Source organism: Strongylocentrotus purpuratus, unplaced genomic scaffold, assembly GCF_000002235.5.
Source record: "Strongylocentrotus purpuratus isolate Spur 01 unplaced genomic scaffold, Spur_5.0 spur5_scaffold_1, whole genome shotgun sequence".
Lineage (NCBI taxonomy): Eukaryota > Metazoa > Echinodermata > Echinoidea > Camarodonta > Strongylocentrotidae > Strongylocentrotus > Strongylocentrotus purpuratus.
Genome location: NW_022145594.1, coordinates 37,646,232 through 37,667,871, shown reverse-complemented (window position 1 = coordinate 37,667,871; position 21,640 = coordinate 37,646,232). Strand labels below are relative to the sequence as shown.

The 21,640-nt window shown below is 37.4% G+C and overlaps 1 protein-coding gene across 1 annotated transcript; it reads left to right on the top strand.

Moving 5' to 3' along the window:
- The first annotated feature begins 277 nt into the window (after positions 1–277).
- On the top strand, positions 278–20,893 carry LOC115921357 (sodium-coupled monocarboxylate transporter 1-like). The gene is made up of 16 exons (XM_030978763.1): positions 278–1,024; positions 4,626–4,691; positions 7,403–7,502; positions 10,054–10,121; positions 11,678–11,832; positions 12,596–12,736; positions 12,971–13,100; positions 13,786–13,874; positions 14,649–14,767; positions 15,530–15,597; positions 17,130–17,216; positions 18,099–18,322; positions 19,227–19,333; positions 19,863–19,993; positions 20,408–20,464; positions 20,858–20,893. The coding sequence occupies exons 1-16, from the start codon at positions 683–685 to the stop codon at positions 20,891–20,893; spliced, it is 1,920 nt and encodes a 639-aa protein (XP_030834623.1). The 5' UTR covers positions 278–682.
- Positions 20,894–21,640: the final 747 nt, after the last annotated feature.

The following is a 21,640-nucleotide window of genomic DNA, read 5'->3' as shown; positions in this document are numbered from 1 at the left end:
AGAAGCAGTAGTAGTTGTAGTAGTAGTAGTAGTAGTAGTAGTAGTAGTAGTAGTAGTAGCGGTAGTAGTAGTGGTAGTAGTAGTGGTAGTAGTAGTAGTAGTAGTAGTAGTAGCGGTAGTAGTAGTGGTAGCAGTAGTGGTAGTAGTATTAGTATTACAGTGATTTTTTTTTATCATGGCATTAAATGCACGCCATATAAGCATAGAGTCCGATTGGGGTCTCGATTCATATGATGCGCACTTTAGTACAATGACAGAGGCTTATGCATTCATGTGCGAAACGAACAATGTGCACTTCTCTGTGAACTTCATCCTTCCATGTCTCTGTCCACAATTGAGGTAGAGATATGTATTTTCGTCAAAGGGAACATGAGTAATCAAGCGTGTATTCCATTCATATCTGTATCTTCCTAAACAGAATATGGACTCGTCTGCCCAATAAACACATACGTTATTAACAAGAGAGGCCTCAGGGAGGGTGACATCACAGAAGCTCTAAAAGGTTTAGCTCTTGCTTCAGTGTTTACCTAAGTACTAACAAGCAAATAGAAACTGTAGCCCTACGAAGGAACGCTACTAAACATTCCTGCAACAATAACAACTTCCTTCTAGATCTCGAAGAGAAGTTGGTGATAGTTTCAGAGACTTTTTCGTCCTACGTCTGGGAAAAGACCGACTCGAAATGGAAAATGAGGTGACTCGATTCGGAGTATGGGACTATTTGGTCCTAGGTGGGATGCTTCTCGTTTCAGCCGTGATTGGGATCTACTATGCCTGCTCGGGCGGGAAGCAGCAGACTGCGACTGAGTACCTCCTCGCCGATCGGAAAGCGAGTCCCCTCCCCGTCGCCTTCTCTCTGGTCGCGAGTTTCGTCTCTGCCATCACGGTTCTCGGTGTCCCTGCTGAGGTGTATGCCTATGGCAGCAGGTATTGGCTGTTCGGCTTCGCTTTCATCGTGGCCGGGTGCATCACCAGCCTCACCATGCCCGTGTTCGTGAGACTACGACTTACAAGTGCGAATGAGGTAGGCCTATAACACACACGCCTCCACAGAAATAGGTTTTGTTGGTTCATTCACTTGACTCTTCAGTGAAGGTTGAGGGTTCGAATCCTACCCCGGCACTAACGTCATTTGGGAAGGCATTAATCCACATTTGCAAATGTCTACCCAGGTGTAAATGGGTACCTTGTATCAAGATGGGGAAATAATAATTGCAGGGCCCTCAGAAAGAACAGCTTCAAAGCTAATGGGGCTTCCTTGGGTAAATACAATTCGTATTATTTAAGAAAAACGTTATTACCTACCGTTTTAATACCATTGCTACTACTACCCAAAATTTGACTTACCAAACAACTGTAGGATGAGATTTTTATCATTATTATTATGATGATGGTGACAACGATGATGATGATGGTGATGATGACAATGATTATAATGATGATAATGATGATGGTGACAACGATAATCAGGATGATGATGATGGTGACGACGAAGATGATAATGATGAGGATGATGATGTTAATTATAATAGGTAGAGAACGAATAGTAAGTAAAATATCAAGATACAGAACAGGTACATAAAGAACAAGCATAACAAGAGGAACACGAAAAACAAGAGTAAATGATGTTTTAGATGGTGATGATGATGATGATGATGATAACCTACTATTAACTCTTTGCATTATTGTGCTCATCTGACCTTGATTACATATAATCCTATCAATTAGACACTTCAAATGTTACCAAAGCTTCACATGCTACCCAAAGTACGTATCACTATCACCTTAAAATAGCATCCAGTTATCAAAGTCTAATAGTAATTAACATCACCATTACCCTGCTATAAAAGTACGACCCTCATCCCCTCCAAGATGTTACCTGTACCAATCATCAGTCGATATTTCAATTTATCACCCCTGATTATAGTGCTCCTAAATTCTAAGTACAAACCATCGAGATTTACAACCAAAACAAATAAATTAACCCTATTTGTAAGTCATCGGGTAATACGTGTTTAACAATGGTTCTCTCTATCTCCCTCTCTCTCTCACTCTTTTCTCCGTCCCCCTTTCTCTATATCTCTCTATTTATCTCCCTCTCTTCCCCTCTCTCCCACTCTTTCTTTATTTCTCTCTCTCTCTCTCTTCCTCTCTCGGTCTCTCTCTCTCTCTCTCTCTCTCTCTCTCTCTTTCTCTGGTCAGATTTCAAGATTCTAGCCTCTCTGTCTATTTGGGCTATATCATTGGTGTTTCAGAGAGCAACCAAAATTGTGAACTTGTATTTACGACGGTTTCGTATAATGATGTATTACATATCTTGCATAATGAAAAGAACATAATAAAAAATGTTTTTTGCAGCGATCTTTAAACAGCGTTATATACAACTGTTACACATTTTGAGGCACATGGAGAAAGTTAAAGGCGAAATTCACATTACTTCAGAAGTAGCAATTACATGATATATTTATTTATTTATTTATTCAGTTTTATTTAAAAACAGGGTAGTCTTTTCAGTGCCAGAGGCCTGCTTTACAAAAGAGCCCTATATCAAAATATGATTCAAATACATAAAGGAATAAGATACGACAATAGAGTCTTGACGATACAAGAATTTGAGAAAGGTGTGAATAAATTCTGCATTGTTTGCAGTAGAAAATGTGTTAGGCTGTGCTTAAAATACTTTGTTTTGAACATGTTGATTCGTTTTTCCAAATTTATATTCATTTTCATTTTTATTCATCGCAAGTCAGTCATGAACGGGGAGGAATAATGTACAAAGTTCAAATTCAGTGCATATCAGATATTTTTTGAAAGATTTAGGACCTAAAGACTTCGAGTCGGATTTTCATTCTGAATACTTATCAGTGCATGACAAATGAGTCCATGGGAATTATCTCCATTAGATTTGTAGGTGAAATGTCGCAAAATATTTGCTTAACATTTTTCATCGAATAAATAACAAACCTGACTCGAAGATATATTATAAATGAATATATATTTACACTAGAGAATGCACGTATAGAGGCAAGTTTTATTTTACTAACTGATGTTTGTAATAAATTTGATTAATTGGGTTGGGTTGTCGTTATTGCATTTGTATATCTTTTATCACCCATATGTAACCCGTGAGTGTTTCACAAAGACTAAGATCGACTTTGAGTTGGACTTAACTATGACAGGCCATTCAAGCCACGGTTTTCTCTCACCATTGGTCTTTCAAGGGACGTCCCAAATCTACAGAATTTCCATTTGTTTGTATAGTTCATTATTGAAGTAAAAAACATCGTCTAAAGATCACTATTTCTAAGGTTTTTTCCTCTGTTTTTACATCTGGTTCAAGACTTTTTAAGGGCATGAACAGCCTGCCATAGGTAAGTCCAACTTAAAGTCGATCTTATTTTTGTGACACACCCCCTGAGCTCATATTCATAACACCTTACTGAGACTAATTGTCACCTGTGTACTAAGCCTATGTAATTATTTACTGTAGCTTACCTTAATGTAGGGGGCACGAAAAGACGAGCCCGGATACAAAAGCATAATAACTAATGATTTGTGTTATTGAAAGTTCTGCTTTTACATATCTGCATACCATTTAAGGTAACTTGAAGCCCAATCGAGGCAGGTCTATATCCAAATGACGTAGTTCTACCTTTTTGTGAAGAAATTATGATTTCCAATAATTGTGCTTTTTGCGTTCTTTTTGGCACTCTATTTCTCCCAGGTACAATAGAAAGGTTTTTATCGAATATAGACTCTGATTGTTAAGATTTTTAATTGTTCGATGTTGTTGTTGTTTTTGTATTTCATATAATTCCAATTCTATTCAAGCCACGGTTATCTATCTACAGTAAAAAAATATATTTTGTTAAACACGTCAAGATTCAGGGGTGCCACTTTAGATAGATGCCTACTGAATTCTCTTTTTTCCATACACTTTAATACAGGAGCCGTTCGGTTTCAGTAGGCAATAGGTTAGGCGATCTCTTTACACACATTTTCTTTCTAGAGGCAGACCATAGATACGACCTCTATAGACAGATGACTTTTACAGGGAAGAAACTGAGACAGGGTTTCACCAACTTGTATGCGTGTTTATATGTCGGTGTGCATTATCTATGAATTGTACATGCATTGGGTTTAAACTGAATTATGTTAGTATGATGGGGAAGAATTGTAGTTTGAACATTGTTTGGGGTTGTTTTGGTATTGAATGAAATAACCTTTTTTGTTTTAATACAGAAAAACAAAAAAAATGAGATAGATTGCATGTGTGTGTGTGGGTGCGAGCAACCTCGAATTGACAAGAAACCAACGAAAAACAATGTATATATACAAGAATAATAAGGTTCCTTGCTCTGTAGCCTGGACTATTATATGACATGTTATAGTGATGTACAATTATGGTCGTCACATTAATCTGATTTAACATACTCAACAGCTGTGTATGATTTCCCTGATCAAAGGGAATATCAAGCAAATGAATGACATAACAAATAATTTAGATACCATCGTGGGACTTAAACTATAACTGCTCTGTGTTAAGCTTTGTGTTCACAGGAAGGAGTATTTTGAGCAAGCATTATAATGAAATTGAATCATTAATGATTTTCCTTTTATTTCAGTATCTTGAACTTCGATTTAATAGCGCGATCCGACTGGTCGGGACAACGATAACCTTCTTTTCCATGGTAAGGAACACGTTTTTTGTTTTTAATTTTCCATTGATTTTAGATTTAATCATGTTAAAGGGATAGTTGAGTTCTGTTTTCAGATCGCAAATGCCTTCAAAGTGCATGGTTATTGCTTTTATTCTTATCTATGACATTTCAAGTGCCTTTTTAGAACCTAACATTACTATGAAAGTAATTTTAGACCCCAAAATGTGTGAAATTTAGCCAATACGAGCATAGCAATTCAGCTCTACTTTTAAAAAAACACGGTGACCGTTAATTAATTATTTAATTAAAATACCAATACATGGTCCGGCTGGTTGTGCGTAAAAGCAACACGAAAATGCCAACAAAAAACCAACATCGGCATTGGCTGAAATACGACGGAAAAGACATTATTTCGTTTTTTTCAACGGTTTTTTCAAATTTTTCACAATATCTAATACTTGTGGTGGTACACAAGAATTAGAAATCGTTATATTTCAGCCGTCACTAAACCGATTTCATTCAAACAAAGATGATTTTATCATTTAAATATTATGTTCTTTCAAGTTTGACACTCAGTTTTTCATTATTTTTTGTTTTAAATGATATTTTATTTCCTTCCTCATAATTTCACATAACAAGAAACTCACATAACAAGAAATTATCAAATTAAGCAATATAAAACAAGATCTTTGATACAAGACATTTCATGAGTTACATCAATCAATGAACATAGAAAAAAAAAGGGGGAAAAAAATTCTTGCATGTAACAGTGTATAATCAAAATAACAGTAGAGGAAGGTTTAAAGTGTAGATTTTTTTTGTTTTAAATGATATTTTATTTCCTTCCTCATAATTTCACATAGCAAGAAATTCACATAACAAGAAATTATCAAGATAAGCAATATAAAACAAGATCTTTGATACAAGACATTTCATAAGTTACATTAATCAATGAACATAGAGGGAAAAAAAGGGGAAAAAAAGAGTCTTGCATGTAACAGTGTATAATCAAAATAACAGTAGAGGAAGGTTTAAAGTTACATATTACCATCCTATCACAACACTCTCACACCCCCCCCCCCTCTAGCCCACCCACACCACATCCCCTTTCACACACATAAACAACCAAACAAACACAAACACACACTGCATGCAACCTGTTCCCTCCACTCACACCACACAGACTATTCACTCCCCCCCCCCCCCCCCCCTAGCCCACCCATCTCACACCCCCTTCACGCCGACACACACGCTGCATGCAACCTGTTCCGGTTTGTCCACCTGTACACGAGAGAGAATTAATAATAATAATAATAATAATAATACCCACATACCCACATAATACCCACGTCCATTAAGGTAAAAATGCATCGATTTGTTCATTATCTCACAACAAAATTGTTTTGTGTAGCGCCCTCAACTCAACTATTGCTCAGATATGACATGGTAAAACTCTGCAATAAAAAAACGCCGTTTTGTTTTGGGTTTGTACGGGTAAATGAATGGCAAATGATCGCACAACAAAGGTCATGCGTGTATTTACTGGCATCTGTGTTATAAGACACAAACATGTGACGTGTATGTCAATCTCCGTCATCGTAAAAAGAAACCGCCGTGGTTTTTGCCGGGTCATGTCTGAACAAGCCTTATATTACTTTATTAAAGCCCAACGCATCCCAAAGGATTCGGGGATTTATAAATTTATGACAGTGTTTGCCACATTATTATTTCAGTATATGGATTTAATTGAAATAGGAATTTTCCTCTTTTAGTGATGGAAAATGAATAATGTGCTTCCTTTCGAATAACACACAAAACAAATTATTGATAACATTCAGTTTAATACTAAAAGATGTTGAATTAACATAAATAAACATTTCCATTATATCATTACATCGGGAATACTGTTCAAAGAATCAGTCTATTGACTGCTGAATTGTGAGGCCTATTCCAAATTAGGATTTGGACACAAAATTAGTTTAATTGCTTGGGGCATTTAATTTATTGTCTAAAAGGTATCATCACTCTTGTCTGCTAAATGCATTTAGTTGGTTGGAAAAGTAATATATTTTTCTTTGATATGTCACACTTTGCTCCATAACAAATGGCGCATCCATTCCCTATTAAACAATATAAGGCCCAAAACGCCTGGCTGTGATGCTCCCCAAGGAGTGTAGAGCGTGCAACACGGAGTGTGCGGGCATGTTTTGAATCCAATGACCGGGGTAATAGTATATCTGTAAAGCGCTTAGAGACATCGTAGATGTAGTAAGCGCTATATAAAAGCGAAATATTATTTATTTATTACGTTCGTACCCGAAATTAAATGAACTTTGGTCAATTCATGCCAATTGTATATCTTCGTATATGGTAACATATCTTTCATTTCGCAGTCCTAAATCATTTGATCGTTTCATATTTGGACTATACTTGAGCATATACAGTTGGACTGTCAAAGAACATAATAATCCTCGTTCGGCGCAAGTTTTCCGAAGGTTCATTCAAGTTACTCTAACTGTTATAAGCTACTGACATCATTGTGTTTGATTGGCTGAGAGCAAATTTGTGATGATATTTTGCACTTGAACATTTGGAAGAAGTTTATGGAACAGGGTACAGGCACTGATATCAAAAATTTGATTTTTTTTTTTTTTTTTGACTTTTTTTTATTCTTCTTTCTCTTTCTATCTTCTTTCTCTCTTCCTCCCTCTTATCTATTTTTCTCTCTCCCTTTCTCTCCCTCCCTTCCTATCTCTCCCTCTCCCTTTCTCTTTTTCTCTCAATCTCAGATTTTCTATATTGCTGTGGTGATCTACGCCCCTGCTCTGGCACTTAACCAAGGTAAACATCTAAATGCTTGGAGGATTTCAGTGCTGTGTAAATACTAATTCATCGCAACCATTATAGCGATATCCAGGGACCTTTTAACACAGTTATATCGAAGGTCACACCAACGTAACCGACCACTGGACCAACAACAAACCGAGCAAAGACTTACCTTACTACAAATGACCGGGGGGTGTTTCATAAAGCTGTTCGTAAGTTACGCATACCTTTACGAACGACTTGAATATGGAAAGCCAAATGGGATGCTCAATCCTTTTTAATTGCATCAACTAAAGTTTAACTGTGCAGATACAGATTAACATTCTTATTATAACAAACATTTTGTAATGCAAAGTATATTTTTTGCCATCATTTAATTGAGGTTACTGGAAATATAGTCACACTTAAAACAACTGGAAAAACTTTGGGCATCCTATCTGGCACTTCATATTCAAGTCGTTCGTAAAGACAGTCATGCGTAACTTACGAACAGCTTTATGAAACACCCCCAGGAGTCAGTAATTGTGGAGTCGGTGTGGAATCGGTTAGACCGTGTGACTGAGGTATAAAAAACCGACACCAGACCGATTACAGGCGGAACATAATTTTACATTACCCTGAATGGCCAAGGATTGATAAGTCGGTTAAGTTGGTTTTGAGACGGTTTGGCAGTGAGATGTATACCCAAATCAAACCGACGAGACCGATGACAGACCGATCAAAAAAATTACATTGTCTAATTGCAATCCGACAGGTTCCTTCCCATTATGGGTACTGTAATTTTGTCTGTCCGGTCTGGTGTCGGTCTATAGTGTCGGTCTTGTCAGTCTAACTCGACGATCGGTTTGCAGTCGGTGTGGTCGGTTTCTTCGTGCGACTGATCGAATAGCGAGTCCAAACCAACTTCTTTTGTACTTTCTAATAATGTAATAATGTTCCCTTTATTCTGTCTGCTGTTGATGTTGTGCCGGTTGTCGTGATGATAATGCCACAATCCCACAGAAGAGACCAATTCCAAAACGACGAGTTAGAGAGTTAGGGTTTGGTATTAGCAACTGGATTTAGGTTTACAGGTGTAGGGCCATAGTGAAGTATCGTCTTTGGTCAACGGGTGAGGTCAAGAATTCGGTTAGTGTAGGAATTTAGTTGGAGTAGAAAGCTCCCTTTGAAGAGAGCTATATTGGAGATCGCTTTATTTGTAGTGGAATCAATCATTCTCGACAAGTTTATTCAACCATTATTATGGGGTACCTCTTTGCAGTATTGGATGTAAACATCTCCAAGGGAATCGTTCTCTAATAATTATGACTCAAAATAGTGAATTTCCATTCCTCTGCACTGAGCGAGTGGAATCTAACACAGATAATGATTACTGGTGCATTCATAAAGGAAAGGGTGATGCGTGTGAAGTCACAGCTATATTTAGGTCAAATAAACATGACAAGCACAGTTTCCAGGCCAGACCCCCACGTATTTACGCGTTCCAGTCGACGCCAGTGCACAATGTAGCCTGAGCAGACACCCCAAACAACCACGTATGAATAACCATAGTCATGATGATAGTTTTTAAAAATAATCTTTCACCTAAATGTGCATTGTCATACAATGGCCTTCACGATGGTTCATGCTCTAGATAATGAGATCGTTTTGTGTTTGTATCTCAGACGTTGGAATTCATGTTTGCGGAGTCAAGCTCTCTAAGTTTTCTTCTCATTTATGACAAATACATTTGAGCAATCATACTGAGTGAGAGCATATTTACAGAGATAAAGAAGCCAGGTACTGTCAGGGGATCAAGGACTACCAAATAGTTGCCTCCCACATAATTTCTCTTTGGGAGGGAACTATTTCGGCGCTCCATTGATTGAACCTTGAATGCGTACGCGGAAGCATGCATGTCAAAACTATCTCTCTCATTACGCTATGCATGAGGTAATCGAATATTCACGTAGATGTGTCGTTAGTGTTTTCATCACTTGCCTCTCAATCCAAGTCATAAGGGTTCGAATCCATGCCCGACACCGGCAAACGTTGACAATATATTAATCTACATTTGCCACTCCTAATCCAGGTTTAAATGGGTACCGAATATGCGAGAGCGTTACATGGAGCGTCACAGAGTGACGGACATGTGCGCGTTATAAAAAACACATTTATTATCATCAACCTTCAGAAACAAGAGGCATGCACTGATGAGATCATTATAAAAGAAAGGAGTCAGACATGAAAACAAGCACTAACAAAAACCAACAGAGCAATATGGTCGTATATCTAAATGACAATATGTGATGTCCAAAATAAATTGCAGGTGTAGAATGAGTAAACTGATAATGTGTAGAAAAAAAGAACATTTATGAAGAAATGATGGTGGGATTAGGGAGGAAATAAGTTTTAATGTACATGATGTACCTGTTTGTTTCAGTGTATGCACATGTAAATTTATACATATTACAATTATGACACGTTTTTAATGTCACTGCTCGAAATGTTGACGCGTCCTAACATCTTTAGTACGTAAGGTATACCACGAGTGATAATTGTTGATTTATTCTGTTTTCTTTTCTAGTATCTGGTGTTAGTCTATGGGGATGTGCCATTGCCACCGGAGTAGTTTGTACGTTTTACACTACAATAGTAAGTATTAATTTATATACCTCACTTTAGAAATCTAGCCATCTGATTGGTCGAAATTGGAGTCGTGATTTTGGCCATGCCCCACCTACCAGTCAATAGTCTTTTGAAAAGCGCCCTCGGGCACTTTTTAAAAGACTGTTGACTGGTAGGTGGGTATGAGTACTGCGACAGCGGTCCCCTTTGGTTTACGTGTTTATGAAGATTGAAATCGGTCAGATTCTGGACTTAGCCATGAGCTGTTAATAGTATTATGTGAATGAAACAGTCGATACACACATGATCGAGAAAGTTTCCCATATTGGGTGGTATTCTCTTAAGTTAAGCCGGGACTAAGTCCAGACTAAACAAGAATTTTAGTTCGCACTTCTATGGAATGCTAGGTTTCATCTTCCTCCTTCAATATTCATGACAAAGATAATCTACCAAGGACTTTGTTGAAATTTAGTTTATATTCATATTATCTTTTTCTTCCTATTTCAGTGCAAAATTAATTTTTTGGACACTTTTCATTGAAGGATTAAAATAATCTGTTCAGGGTAAATTAGTTCACAACAGGCACTCCATAAAAGTGTGAACTAACTAAGCACGCGCTAACTTAGTACGCGCTACCGGAATACCACCCATAGTTCTTAACTTAACAAACGCTAGAAGATTTCCATTTTACAGATAGTAGCCTAATCAACCTCTTTGTCTTTTTATGTTCATTTCTCATTAAATTTACCTGAATTATATCCCTAATGCGGTACGAATAAATTTTTAGTCTAAGGAATGCCAGTTGATCGTTACATAATTGTACCTCCATCGTTGCAGATCGTTGTAGATATTGGTAGCACTTTGAAAGTTACACTAAAATTACAAATAAATTTAACCATTATGGCACAAGATAACACTTGCAGTCAGATATTACTCTTAGGGTCTTTCTCTCTCTCTATCAATTATTTGTATTCATCGCTTATCGATCCCGCATTAATTATGATTGATGTAGCAGAGGGCAAAATAACATATTCACCCTTCTCCTGACAATTGAGAACTTGTGCAGTATGATCATACAAATGGATAATGATAAGCAATATAGCAATTCATACTTATCAATGATAATAATCATGAAGATAAATAATAAAATAATGATAAATATAATAATAGCGATTATAGTGATAAACATAATAATAATACAAATAATAATTATCATCATCATCATTATCATAGCAATAATGACCGACTCGTTCTCTCTGGGTACTTTAGGACTATAGTGCCCTCGAAACATCTATGTTGCCCTCATTTCCGTCTCGTCCTCTGAGCTAGTCAATATTAATTAAGATATTTATTTATTCATTATATCTATTAATGTTATTATTGTACTTATTATTACAAATGTCATTCTGATTAGTATTGTTGTTGTTCTTGTTATTATTATTTTCATTATTAGGAGTAGTAGTAGTCGGTGTTGTATCATTACTATTCTCATTTTCATCAATATTGTTTTTTAATAATATTATTATCATCAGTATTATTATTATCATCATTATTGGTGCTATTATTATTATTTTTATTCGTAGGGTGGAATGAATGCTGTGCTGTGGACTGATGTATTCCAGTCGTTGGTAATGATGTGTGGTCTCCTGGCCGTGATCATTCAGGGATCAAACGAGAGCGGCGGTATGGACAATGTCTGGAGCATCTGCCAGAAAGGAGGAAGGATTAATTTCTGGGAGTAAGTTATTGGAGAAAGTGCAGGGCAGATCACTAAAGCCATTACTACACCCAGCTATAAATGAACAACTTCGTGGGTCACGCTCTGTACAGGATGCTTCAGCAGACGTTTTGAATAAATTGCCTAAAATATCTTAAAGTGTGATATTGTTGACAATACTTTAAAACAACAGACCGAAAAGTAACTCTAGGGAACCATCAGAAAATTTGTTAGAATGCCAAGGAAACCCGGCCTGCATAACGGTCACCTTAGCCGTCGGAATAAACTATTTCATAACGTTACACAAGGCCCTCTGTCGGTCTGTTGGTTTATTTAGCAGTGCATTGACGGTCACCACTAACCCTTGCTCTTCCTTTTCCTGACCCTCGTCCTCTTTCTCCTCCTCCTCTCCTCCTTCTCATAATCCTCCTTCCCCTCCTCCTTATTCCCCTCCTCGTCCTCTTCATCATCATAATATACTCTTTCCCCTTGTCACCTTATCCTCTTCCCCATCATCATCCTTCTTTTACTCTTCCTCATCCCACTCTCCTCATGCTCATCATCCGTATCCTTCTCCTCTTCCTCCTTCTTCTCGTCTTCTGCATCATTCTCCTCCTCTTTCTTACCCCCTTCCATATCATCTTCCTATTATCCACCACCCTCTGCTCCTCCTCCTCCTCATCCTCCTTCTCCTCATCATTCTCCTCCGGGTCCTCCTCCTTCTTCTCATTATGGTGCCACCACTGCCCATTTACTTTCTTATCTTTTTCAATTCGACTTTCAGATTTGATCCCGACCCTACTATCCGCCATAGTTTCTGGAGCATTGTCATCGGAGGTGGATTCACCTGGGGCGCCATCTACGGCATATCACAAGCGCAGGTCATGAGATATCTCGCGTGTGGAAAAGTCAAAACTGCCAGATTGTAAATATTAATTCCCAACTTCAAGATCTGTATATCATTAATATGGTCATAACACTTGGATCGAATTTTTAAACTACAATAATTGCTATATATCAAGTGGACATATTCATGAAAGTAGGCCATAACCGAAATCCTAAAACAGCAAAAATTAAAAGGAGTAATTTGCATTATTTCTAATAGATGTCTTCTATGCAATCGTATTTTTTATGCGCTGTGCTTTTCTACTTTTTTCAGAGCACTTGGAATGGCGATTGTTGGTATGATCATCGTGCTATCTTCTGCCGTGCTTGCTGGGATGGTGATCTATGCACGATACGCTACATGTGACCCTTTCCGTACGGGTAGAGTTACTAGTGGCGACCAGGTAAACGAAATGTATAAGTTTTGAAGATTTTACAGTCGGACAATTAATGCGAGGTTAACTAACAGTAAATAAGTAGCACGATCGTGAGGACTTTCGAGAAATCATGTCAATGGAAACTGTGTTACCTTATTGTATATCACATAGGGTTGGTAGAAAGTATCTTCGAATGACGCAAACATATCATGTGATGTTATTAATGTGAACACGTTTCAAAAGATGACGAACAAGGCTAGTGACATTTTCTGCAAAGGTCTTGGCATTTGAGTGCCATGCACACTTTCAGCGCACGCCATGGCAGAGTTGATCGCAAGTACGCAAGAACCTGCTCAGCGTGGCAGAAACAAATGTATGTAAGTTTGGTGTGGTCTTGGAATAAAAATCGTAAATATATATAAGCCTAGATTAGTAAAGATGTTACTTGAAACTTCAATACCAGGGCAAGCGTTGGTGGGTGTGGGTGTGTGCGTATGTGCGAATGTGTATATGTGGAGGAGGTTCTAATAGCTTTAGCTATTCTACGACAATTAATAACAGAATCAGCCTGCATAATGGTGCACCAACATAACATGTGGTACTTAATAATTTACAAAAGTTGAAAATCTGATTTATTTATTCTTTCAGATCAAAGTAATATGTCAACATAAAACATGGTTTTCCTTCGCTTTATCTCATTTTGTTTCCCCAGCTGATGCCCTTTATAGTTTTGGATCTTTTCGGTGACACACCAGGCCTCTCTGGACTATTCACTGCGTCAATATTCAGCGCAGCCATGAGGTTAGTAAAACTTCGATGTTTTCAGTTCATCTTTCCGATACTCGGTTAGGGAGATAACAGAACTAAAATTTATAAGGCGTCGGGGTTTGTTTTTAATAGTAAAGCCTAGGCCTACTCTATGCTTAGCAAAAAGAAATACATATTGTGATTGCGTTTAGGTGTAAGTACGGTGTTAATTTTGATCAATCCTGGAGTTATGACGATGTAAATACTGGGTTTACACGGTGTGCTTACAGTATTTTCCGATAAAGATGGTTGCATGTCCATTTGAAAATAAAGCGCTCAATACTGATTTTTTTTTTTAAGCGCTGTACTTTTATTAGCCGAGCTACCCTGATAAGGCGATCTGGCGTTCGATGAAAATCTTCATACCAGGTACCCCTTCACTTTATCTGAGTGGTGAGTCGCGAATGCAAATTAATAGGGACTTTTAGATTTGCGTGGACTGATACGTGTGACGTCCATTCAAGGCAGTGCATTAAAGGACGTCGATCGTAGCAATCCCCATTGTCTTTATGCGAATCTAAAAGTCCCTATTGTCTTGCCAAAGGACATCAGCGATCCACAGTCCGGTGACGTATCCACTGGACCATTAAACCTCTACATCGTAGCCAAGAACTGCTGTATTAAATGTATTGGGTAACTTTTTTTATATTTTTTATCATAAGAACCTTAACTTTGACAAAGTTGTGTCACGACAGTAGCCAAGAAGGTCTGTGAGGGCGTTTAAATATTTGTCAGTGTTTATATTTGTTTACATTTTTAATCAAACAGTACGGCGTCTTCGGGTCTCAATGCTCTCACAGCTGTTACGACCGAGGACCTCGTGACCAAAATGTTTCCACGAGTGGGCAAGAGTGAAAAACTATACGCGATAGTCAGCAAAATCGTATGTAAGTAAATGTTTCATTTCATATATTATTTTACCTATCATCATCTAAATAGGGGAATGACAACATAACATGTAATGTAAATTCCACTAGGCTTTATATTGCATTGGTTGATTGAGGTAGCCTTATTATACTGGGCAGGAATCTCATATTTTATACTTGATGGATATAAATTTTATATAATTTTCGAGGATTTAGCATATTCATGTATGTGTAGAATTTGGCTCTGCTGCATGCGCTTGGTTCAAGATTACTATTACCCAGGCTGTAACTGAGCCGCCATGATAAATCGCAAAAGCATTCAAGGAATTTCTTCCTACCCAGTATCCATCTACTTCACCAGGGTGGAGGAGTTTAAAATACAGATTAATGTCTTACCAAAGGCCATAAGATCCGTGGCTGGACTCGAACCACGAACCATGGGGTCCAGCGTCCGACGACGCATCCACTTATCCATGAAACCTCTGCAATTAATCTCTTGATGATAATATATTAATATATTGTCACCCCTCGAGTTTGGCGGTTGCCTCTTTTTACATCGGTTATACAAAGCGTATTTGAATGATAATCAGTAGACCCAGTAGACGGCCGTTTGGGAGAAAATATCCCGATATTGATAAAATAAAGCAGATCAATCTTTGAAAATGAAATGACAGGATTGAGAAATTATTACAAAGTGAGAACTTATTTCAATTCATGACCTTCAAGTTACATGTAGAGATTTGTTCTCGTGTTCTCTTTTTTTTGTTCTTCTTCCTCATGCAGTGCTTTCATATGGAGCCATTTGTATTCTGCTGACCTATGTAGCATCTTACCTGGGAAGTGTTCTGCAGGTAGGAACAAGATCGAAGCTACGGGTGTGGCACTTGCCGCCTTGCCCCCCCCCCCCCCCCCCCCCCCCACAATCGAAAAGTAGAAAGAGAAGAAAACACAAGAAAAATGAGGAAAAAATATAGAAAGAACTTGGAAAATGGGAGGAAGACGAGAAATAAAGACACTTGGACCACCGCCCGCATCCTCCCTTAATCAGTAAGATTGTGCGGTTGCAGTTTCGTCCTCATCTTCCCAGTAACCCAGAGTTTTCTAAAAGTATAAATGAATCAGCTTTGTTCCTCAAATTGGCAACAATTATTTGTTTTGTACACTTTTTAACAGTTAAACAAATTGAATGGTATATAAAACAGTGTGAATGAGAAATTACTAAAAATCAATAAAAAATTGCCAATTTCTACACACAAAAAAAGGGATTATAAATTAGACGCTGCTTTGCCAATTTAAATACATTTCAATGATTATTTTCGATTAAAACATGAGCGGTTGCGGTGACTGGCACAATGTTTTTTTTGCAACAGAAACGGACTCGAATTTCCCAGTGATTTTTGCACTTCATGCAAATTTGTAATTCAGAGCATACAAGATCAAGATATTTATATTTAAAAAACATAATAACACGTGTCTAAACGGAGGCACCTAACTGCTTTAAGTTAAGAACGAACCCCCTCCTCCCTGTGCCCGTGCCCCCTTATTTGATGGACTTACGCTACATCACTGAGTAAGTTAATATATCCAAACGTAAGCCATGAAAGGGGATAGATATGTTAGTGTTTTTTGGGCCGAATATATTTTACAGTTATCCACTTCAACAAAATTAATCTTAACGAACAACCAATTAACTCTCAAGTGAACCAATCACATGAAGAAGAAAAATGTGTATATATACAAGATAGTCGGAATTTGGTTCTTTGCGCGCCATATTCCATGTGAGGGTGTACGCATGCGTTAACTAGTCTGCTCAAAGTTATGTTTCTTGGTTCACTTAAAATCATTTCAATTGCAATATTCCTTTGTAAAAGTAATATTTAGACCTCATATTTCAAATACAGTATAGCCACATGAAACCCCTTATATCAAGAGAAAAAAATTTATGGTGTGGGATTATGTACACTTTGAAATTGTAATAGGCATTATTGCTTTAATAACAACATGAGTTATTATGCTATCTTAGTGAAAGACAAATAAATTGAAGATAATATTGATTCATATACTATTTATAAGAATAATCATGAATTCAGTCTCATGAATCATGAATGAAGTTATTACAGTTTATAAGAATAATCAGAAATGTTGCTATAATAAGAAAAACTACAACAAAAGCTCAGAACACATTAAATTTGGTGACGCATTATTACGTCAATATTGGGCTATTGACGCAAGGGATAATTTCCTTCGCGGGCCCATTTGGTATCGGTAATAATCAAAATGGCGCCTCAAGTGCAATCTATATAAAGGAAGAATTATGGCAGTTTCAGAAGGCCCAGAAGAGAAAAAGTTTCATCAATGATCAACGTTTTTTTTATTGACGCAGTTGACGCTTAGTCTTGGTGGAATGCTTGGTGGGCCTGGTCTTGGTTTGTTCACCCTTGGAATGTTCTTCCCATGGGCAAACAGCAAGGTAAGAATTGGCATTTATATTAACAAGTCGTTATGATTTTGTCATGTTACGGAGCGAAACTCGATTACAGCTTATCCTTGAACTTCTTTCCCTGACCAAGTATAATACTTTTGATCTGTCTTTCTTTTGTGTCACATTAAATTTGGTAATAACAGTTCACGAAAAATCAGATGAAATCTGTGAATCAAAATATATTTCAAATGTCTTTTTTGGATGAAAAATTTGCTTAAATATAATCTTCCTTTTTTGTAACCAGTACAAGTGATTATATATTTTTCTAAAGGCATCAGCTGATCGCAAGAAGGCCATTTTAAATGGCAATGTATTCAATAGCAGTAACGATCACTTGCAGGCAGGCAACGAGTTAGATCTGAAAGTAACAATGGCGCAACAATGTACAAACAATACCTCGGCTGTATTCGGGGCTATAATGAAGATTCGAATGAGCTTGACGTTTATGATGATGTGGGCGAGTGCAGGTGGGTGTGGGTTATCTTTTCATTTGTTTCTGTCTAAAATATCAAATTTTGTTTGAAAGCCCCCGCCCCTCCCTATACTCTTTCCCTCTATCTCTCTCTCTCCCTCTCTGTTTCTTTATCTCCCCCAATTTCTGACTTTTTCTAACTGTCTGTTCATCCCTCTCCCCCCCCCCCCTTCTCTCTCTCTCTCTCTCTCCCTCTCTCTTTCTCTCTCCATCTCTCTCTCTCGCTCTCTCTCTCTCTCTTTCTCGCTCTCTTTCTCTTTCTCTTTCTCTTTCTTTCTCCCTCTCTCTTTCTCTCTCTCTCTCGATATCATTGGTGTCTGTTTCCCTGACTCCCGTACCCTTGCTGATCCGTTTCTTTCTATACGTCTGTTAATACCTCTTCCTGTTTTGATTTCCAGGGCGCTCTTGTAGGAGTGCTTGTCGCTCTCGCCTGGAGTCTGTGGGTTGGTGTTGGAACATATGTCGATGGCATCCTCTATCCCCGAAACCCTGGCTTTCTCCCGCTCGATATCTCCGGGTGCCCTGCTCCTCCGACGGTAAACACCACCATGACGACCCTGATGATGGAGACGACATCTTTGCAAATGACCTCTGAGATGATGCTGTCAGTCGCGCCGCCAATGTAAGCATGGTCTATGTATTTACATGTTTATGCAACTTTATCGTCATCTTCAAACCTTGGGCAGATGTACCCTATGCGTTATATATCAAATTATACATTCACATCTACTTCATCTTCTTCAAATTTTGTTATTTTATGATCCGCTTTTCCTGATAAATCACACTAAATTTACTCTGAACATTTACTTTTATTTTTACCCTTACTTTTAACATTACAATATAAAAAAGGAAAAGGAAAAGTTAGTTTGAATTTTTTTTAATTTCCTACTAAGTTTCTTTGTACTTACTTAAAGTTTTAATTTTCATTTACAATACTTAACCTTTAATTTTACTTTTACTTATATGTTTTGAAGTATTTTGCCGTTTACGCTTTTACCTTTGTAAAATGTCAATCTAACCAACCAACCAACCCTTACTTTTAACTAACCCTTACTTTTAACTTTACAATAAAAAAAAAAAGGAAAAGGAAAAGTTGAAAAACAAAATGAACTTTTAATAAGAACTTTTACTTTTGCATTCACTCTCGGTTCTGCCAATTACTTTTACTTTTAATTTTCACTTTGACTTTATTTTACTTTAGTTTTTGTATAACTTTTACTTTCACTTATACCTTCACTTGTACTGTTATTTCTACCTTTATTTCCACTTTCGCTTTTAAATTTCCTACTAAAGTTTCTTTGTACTTACTTAAAGTTTTAAATTTCATTTACAATACTTAACCTTTAATTTTACTATTACTTATATGTTTTGAAGTATGTTGCCGTTTTCGCTTTTACCTTTGTAAAATGTCAATCTAACCAACCAAACGAATTTTGACGCTTTCGTTTCATTAATTTTTCCGTTGTTATTTGTTTTTGTTGTTGTTGTTGTATTTGTTTGTTTTCATCTTTGATGTCTACACACAGGTCTCCCCCGGAACCTCTTGGAATCTACAGGTTATCTTACATCTGGCTCGGTTTCTACAGTTGGATGATTACTCTGGTTCTGGGATTACTTGTCAGCTTCATAACAGGTACTTACCAGCGTATTTTACGGAGGGACAAGGGAGACAGTTTGCCCCTCCCGTCAGACTTCTGAAAGGAAAAATGCATCCATTTTTATCATGTACTATTTCATATACCTCTCTTTAGACATCTAGCCATCTTATTGGTCGAAATTGGAGGCGTGATTTTAGCCATTTCCGTAAAGAAACGAACAATGCCAGTAACGGTTAATAGTCCACTAGTGAGATTCCCTAAAGATTCCGGGTACCTCGGTACGCCTCGGGTTAATATCAGGATACAACGTCCCCTTGAGCCTATAAAACAACTGTCCCTCTTATAGCAGTCATTATAATGCAAATATAGTCTAAGACGTTTAATGTCTATATATTCCTAAAACTATTCATAGACAACTCGAAAAGCTGAATTTCAAAATCATCTTCAGGCACTTTATTATGTTTAGCCTTTACCACTGAAAACACAGTATTAGGACCATTATGCTGTTTCAAAATGGATTGCTGATATTTCGTCCTGTTTTGACATTTTTTTCTTTTTCGTCAGGAGCGACGGATCCGCGAAAGCTGGACCCGGCTCTGATTAGTCCTATCGCCGATTGGTTCTTCTGTTGCTTGCCTGCCTCGTGGAAGTCTACACTCAGATGTAGGGTAGGGAAGCATTACAAACCGGACGAAGTGAGTACTATGGAAAATCAGAATATATTTACCGTGGGGCATTTCAATAGACATGTTTAGTTTTAGAACTGTATTTTAATATACCTGTTTTAATAGAGTAGTCTTGTATTTCAATGTATGCATATTTCTTTCCTTAATCCCTGGTTACCAGTCATTAAATTTACGTGCTATGGATAGTGACATCTCTATATCGATAGAATCCACTTTGCATACAGTTGTGGTTGCTATATTGGGCAAGCCTCTGGCAAGCATTTTAGTTGGTAAAAGAAAAAATTGTTCAAAAATTTTATGTGAACAATTAGTAAACAGGTATATTGGTAACTGAAAACACACGGTCTTGAACTCTTTCATTTGCTGGAGATGATTGCTAATGCCACTTTTATTGATTCGTTTAATCCTTTTTTTTTTCTTCAGACGGACCTTGTGAAGGGTGAAGCCTGCGAAGTCAAAGGTCATGAAAATGGGATTGAGGTGAGCATATGTAGCATTAAAAGTAACGACAGGTATATAGATCTATACACTATTTTATTAATCCTACTGGACAAGAGAGCCAACACAATTAAAAAGAAACGAAAAAAACGCACAAAGGTATCGTTAGTAACGATGGCAACGCCGATAAAAAAATAAGTAGTAAGAACTACACTGATCTCTAATTTTCATTTACTTCTTTAGATTATTTTACAGTTTGAAACGATATATATATGTGTGTGAATTTGAATAACCCAGTGGCTGGTCTTCGTAATAAGAGAATAACAGAGACAAACACGTGTCGTGGTCCAGTGGATGTCACCACTGTGAATCGCATGATTTGCAGTTCGAGCCTTTTGGCAAGACATTAACATACATTTGCCACTCTCGACCCAGCTGTTAAATGGATACCCGGTAGGTTGCGAAGGTTAACATGTGGTTAGACAAGCGGCATTGTGTGCGCTTGTCAAATGGTGCCAGAATACTCCCCAGGGAGTGGGGCTTATGCACCTTATGTGTATTAGCAATGGAATCCAACTACCAGAGTAATAGTACTTACAATGTAAATTAAGCGCTAGGAGTCGTAGTATTAAGCGTTTATTTATCAATCCTCTGCTTGTTTCATCTGTGAACGTATGTTTTTGGGTTTTAATTACCAATATAAAATTATCTCGTTTTCTCCCTAGTCTGGTTTTGCTGTGGATGAAGACGAAACAAACAAAAACTCAGAACATCAACCGCATAAGGTTAGACCATCATGTTTAATGTTATTTGGTGTTACCATTTTAATATCATAGTAATGATTACAGCTATCAATCACGTTAAATAGGGACAAATTTCTATGGATGGGAAAACAAAAGTAGTATTATGAATGGCATTATGATATTGATATAATGTATACTAGAAAAAGCAACAGAGGCAATATATCTCTAATATTTATAAAAGATTTCGGAAATCCTACTTCCTATAGTAACAAATGGTTTGTTATCCAGCTCTTCATAAGTGAGGATCGAAATGAGCACCGATTGTTGTAGTTGATTCGTGTGCGTATTTATACTGCATTGTAGACTACTCTGGCGAGCGGTGGGCAAACCTTTCCGACAACACCTATCTGGAAAGTGAAGGGTTTATGTTATTCATTAATTAACTTTAAACACATGGAATGGATGTGCCCTTTGA

Excerpts from the sequence above, each read along its gene's own strand:
- LOC115921357 (XM_030978763.1), top strand. The coding sequence starts at position 683 with ATGGAAAATGAGGTGACTCGATTCGGAGTATGGGACTATTTGGTCCTA. Across the intron at positions 1,025-4,625 it reads GACTTACAAGTGCGAATGAG|TATCTTGAACTTCGATTTAA; the intron begins GTAGGCCTATAA and ends CTTTTATTTCAG. Across the intron at positions 12,737-12,970 it reads AAAGTCAAAACTGCCAGATT|AGCACTTGGAATGGCGATTG; the intron begins GTAAATATTAAT and ends TACTTTTTTCAG.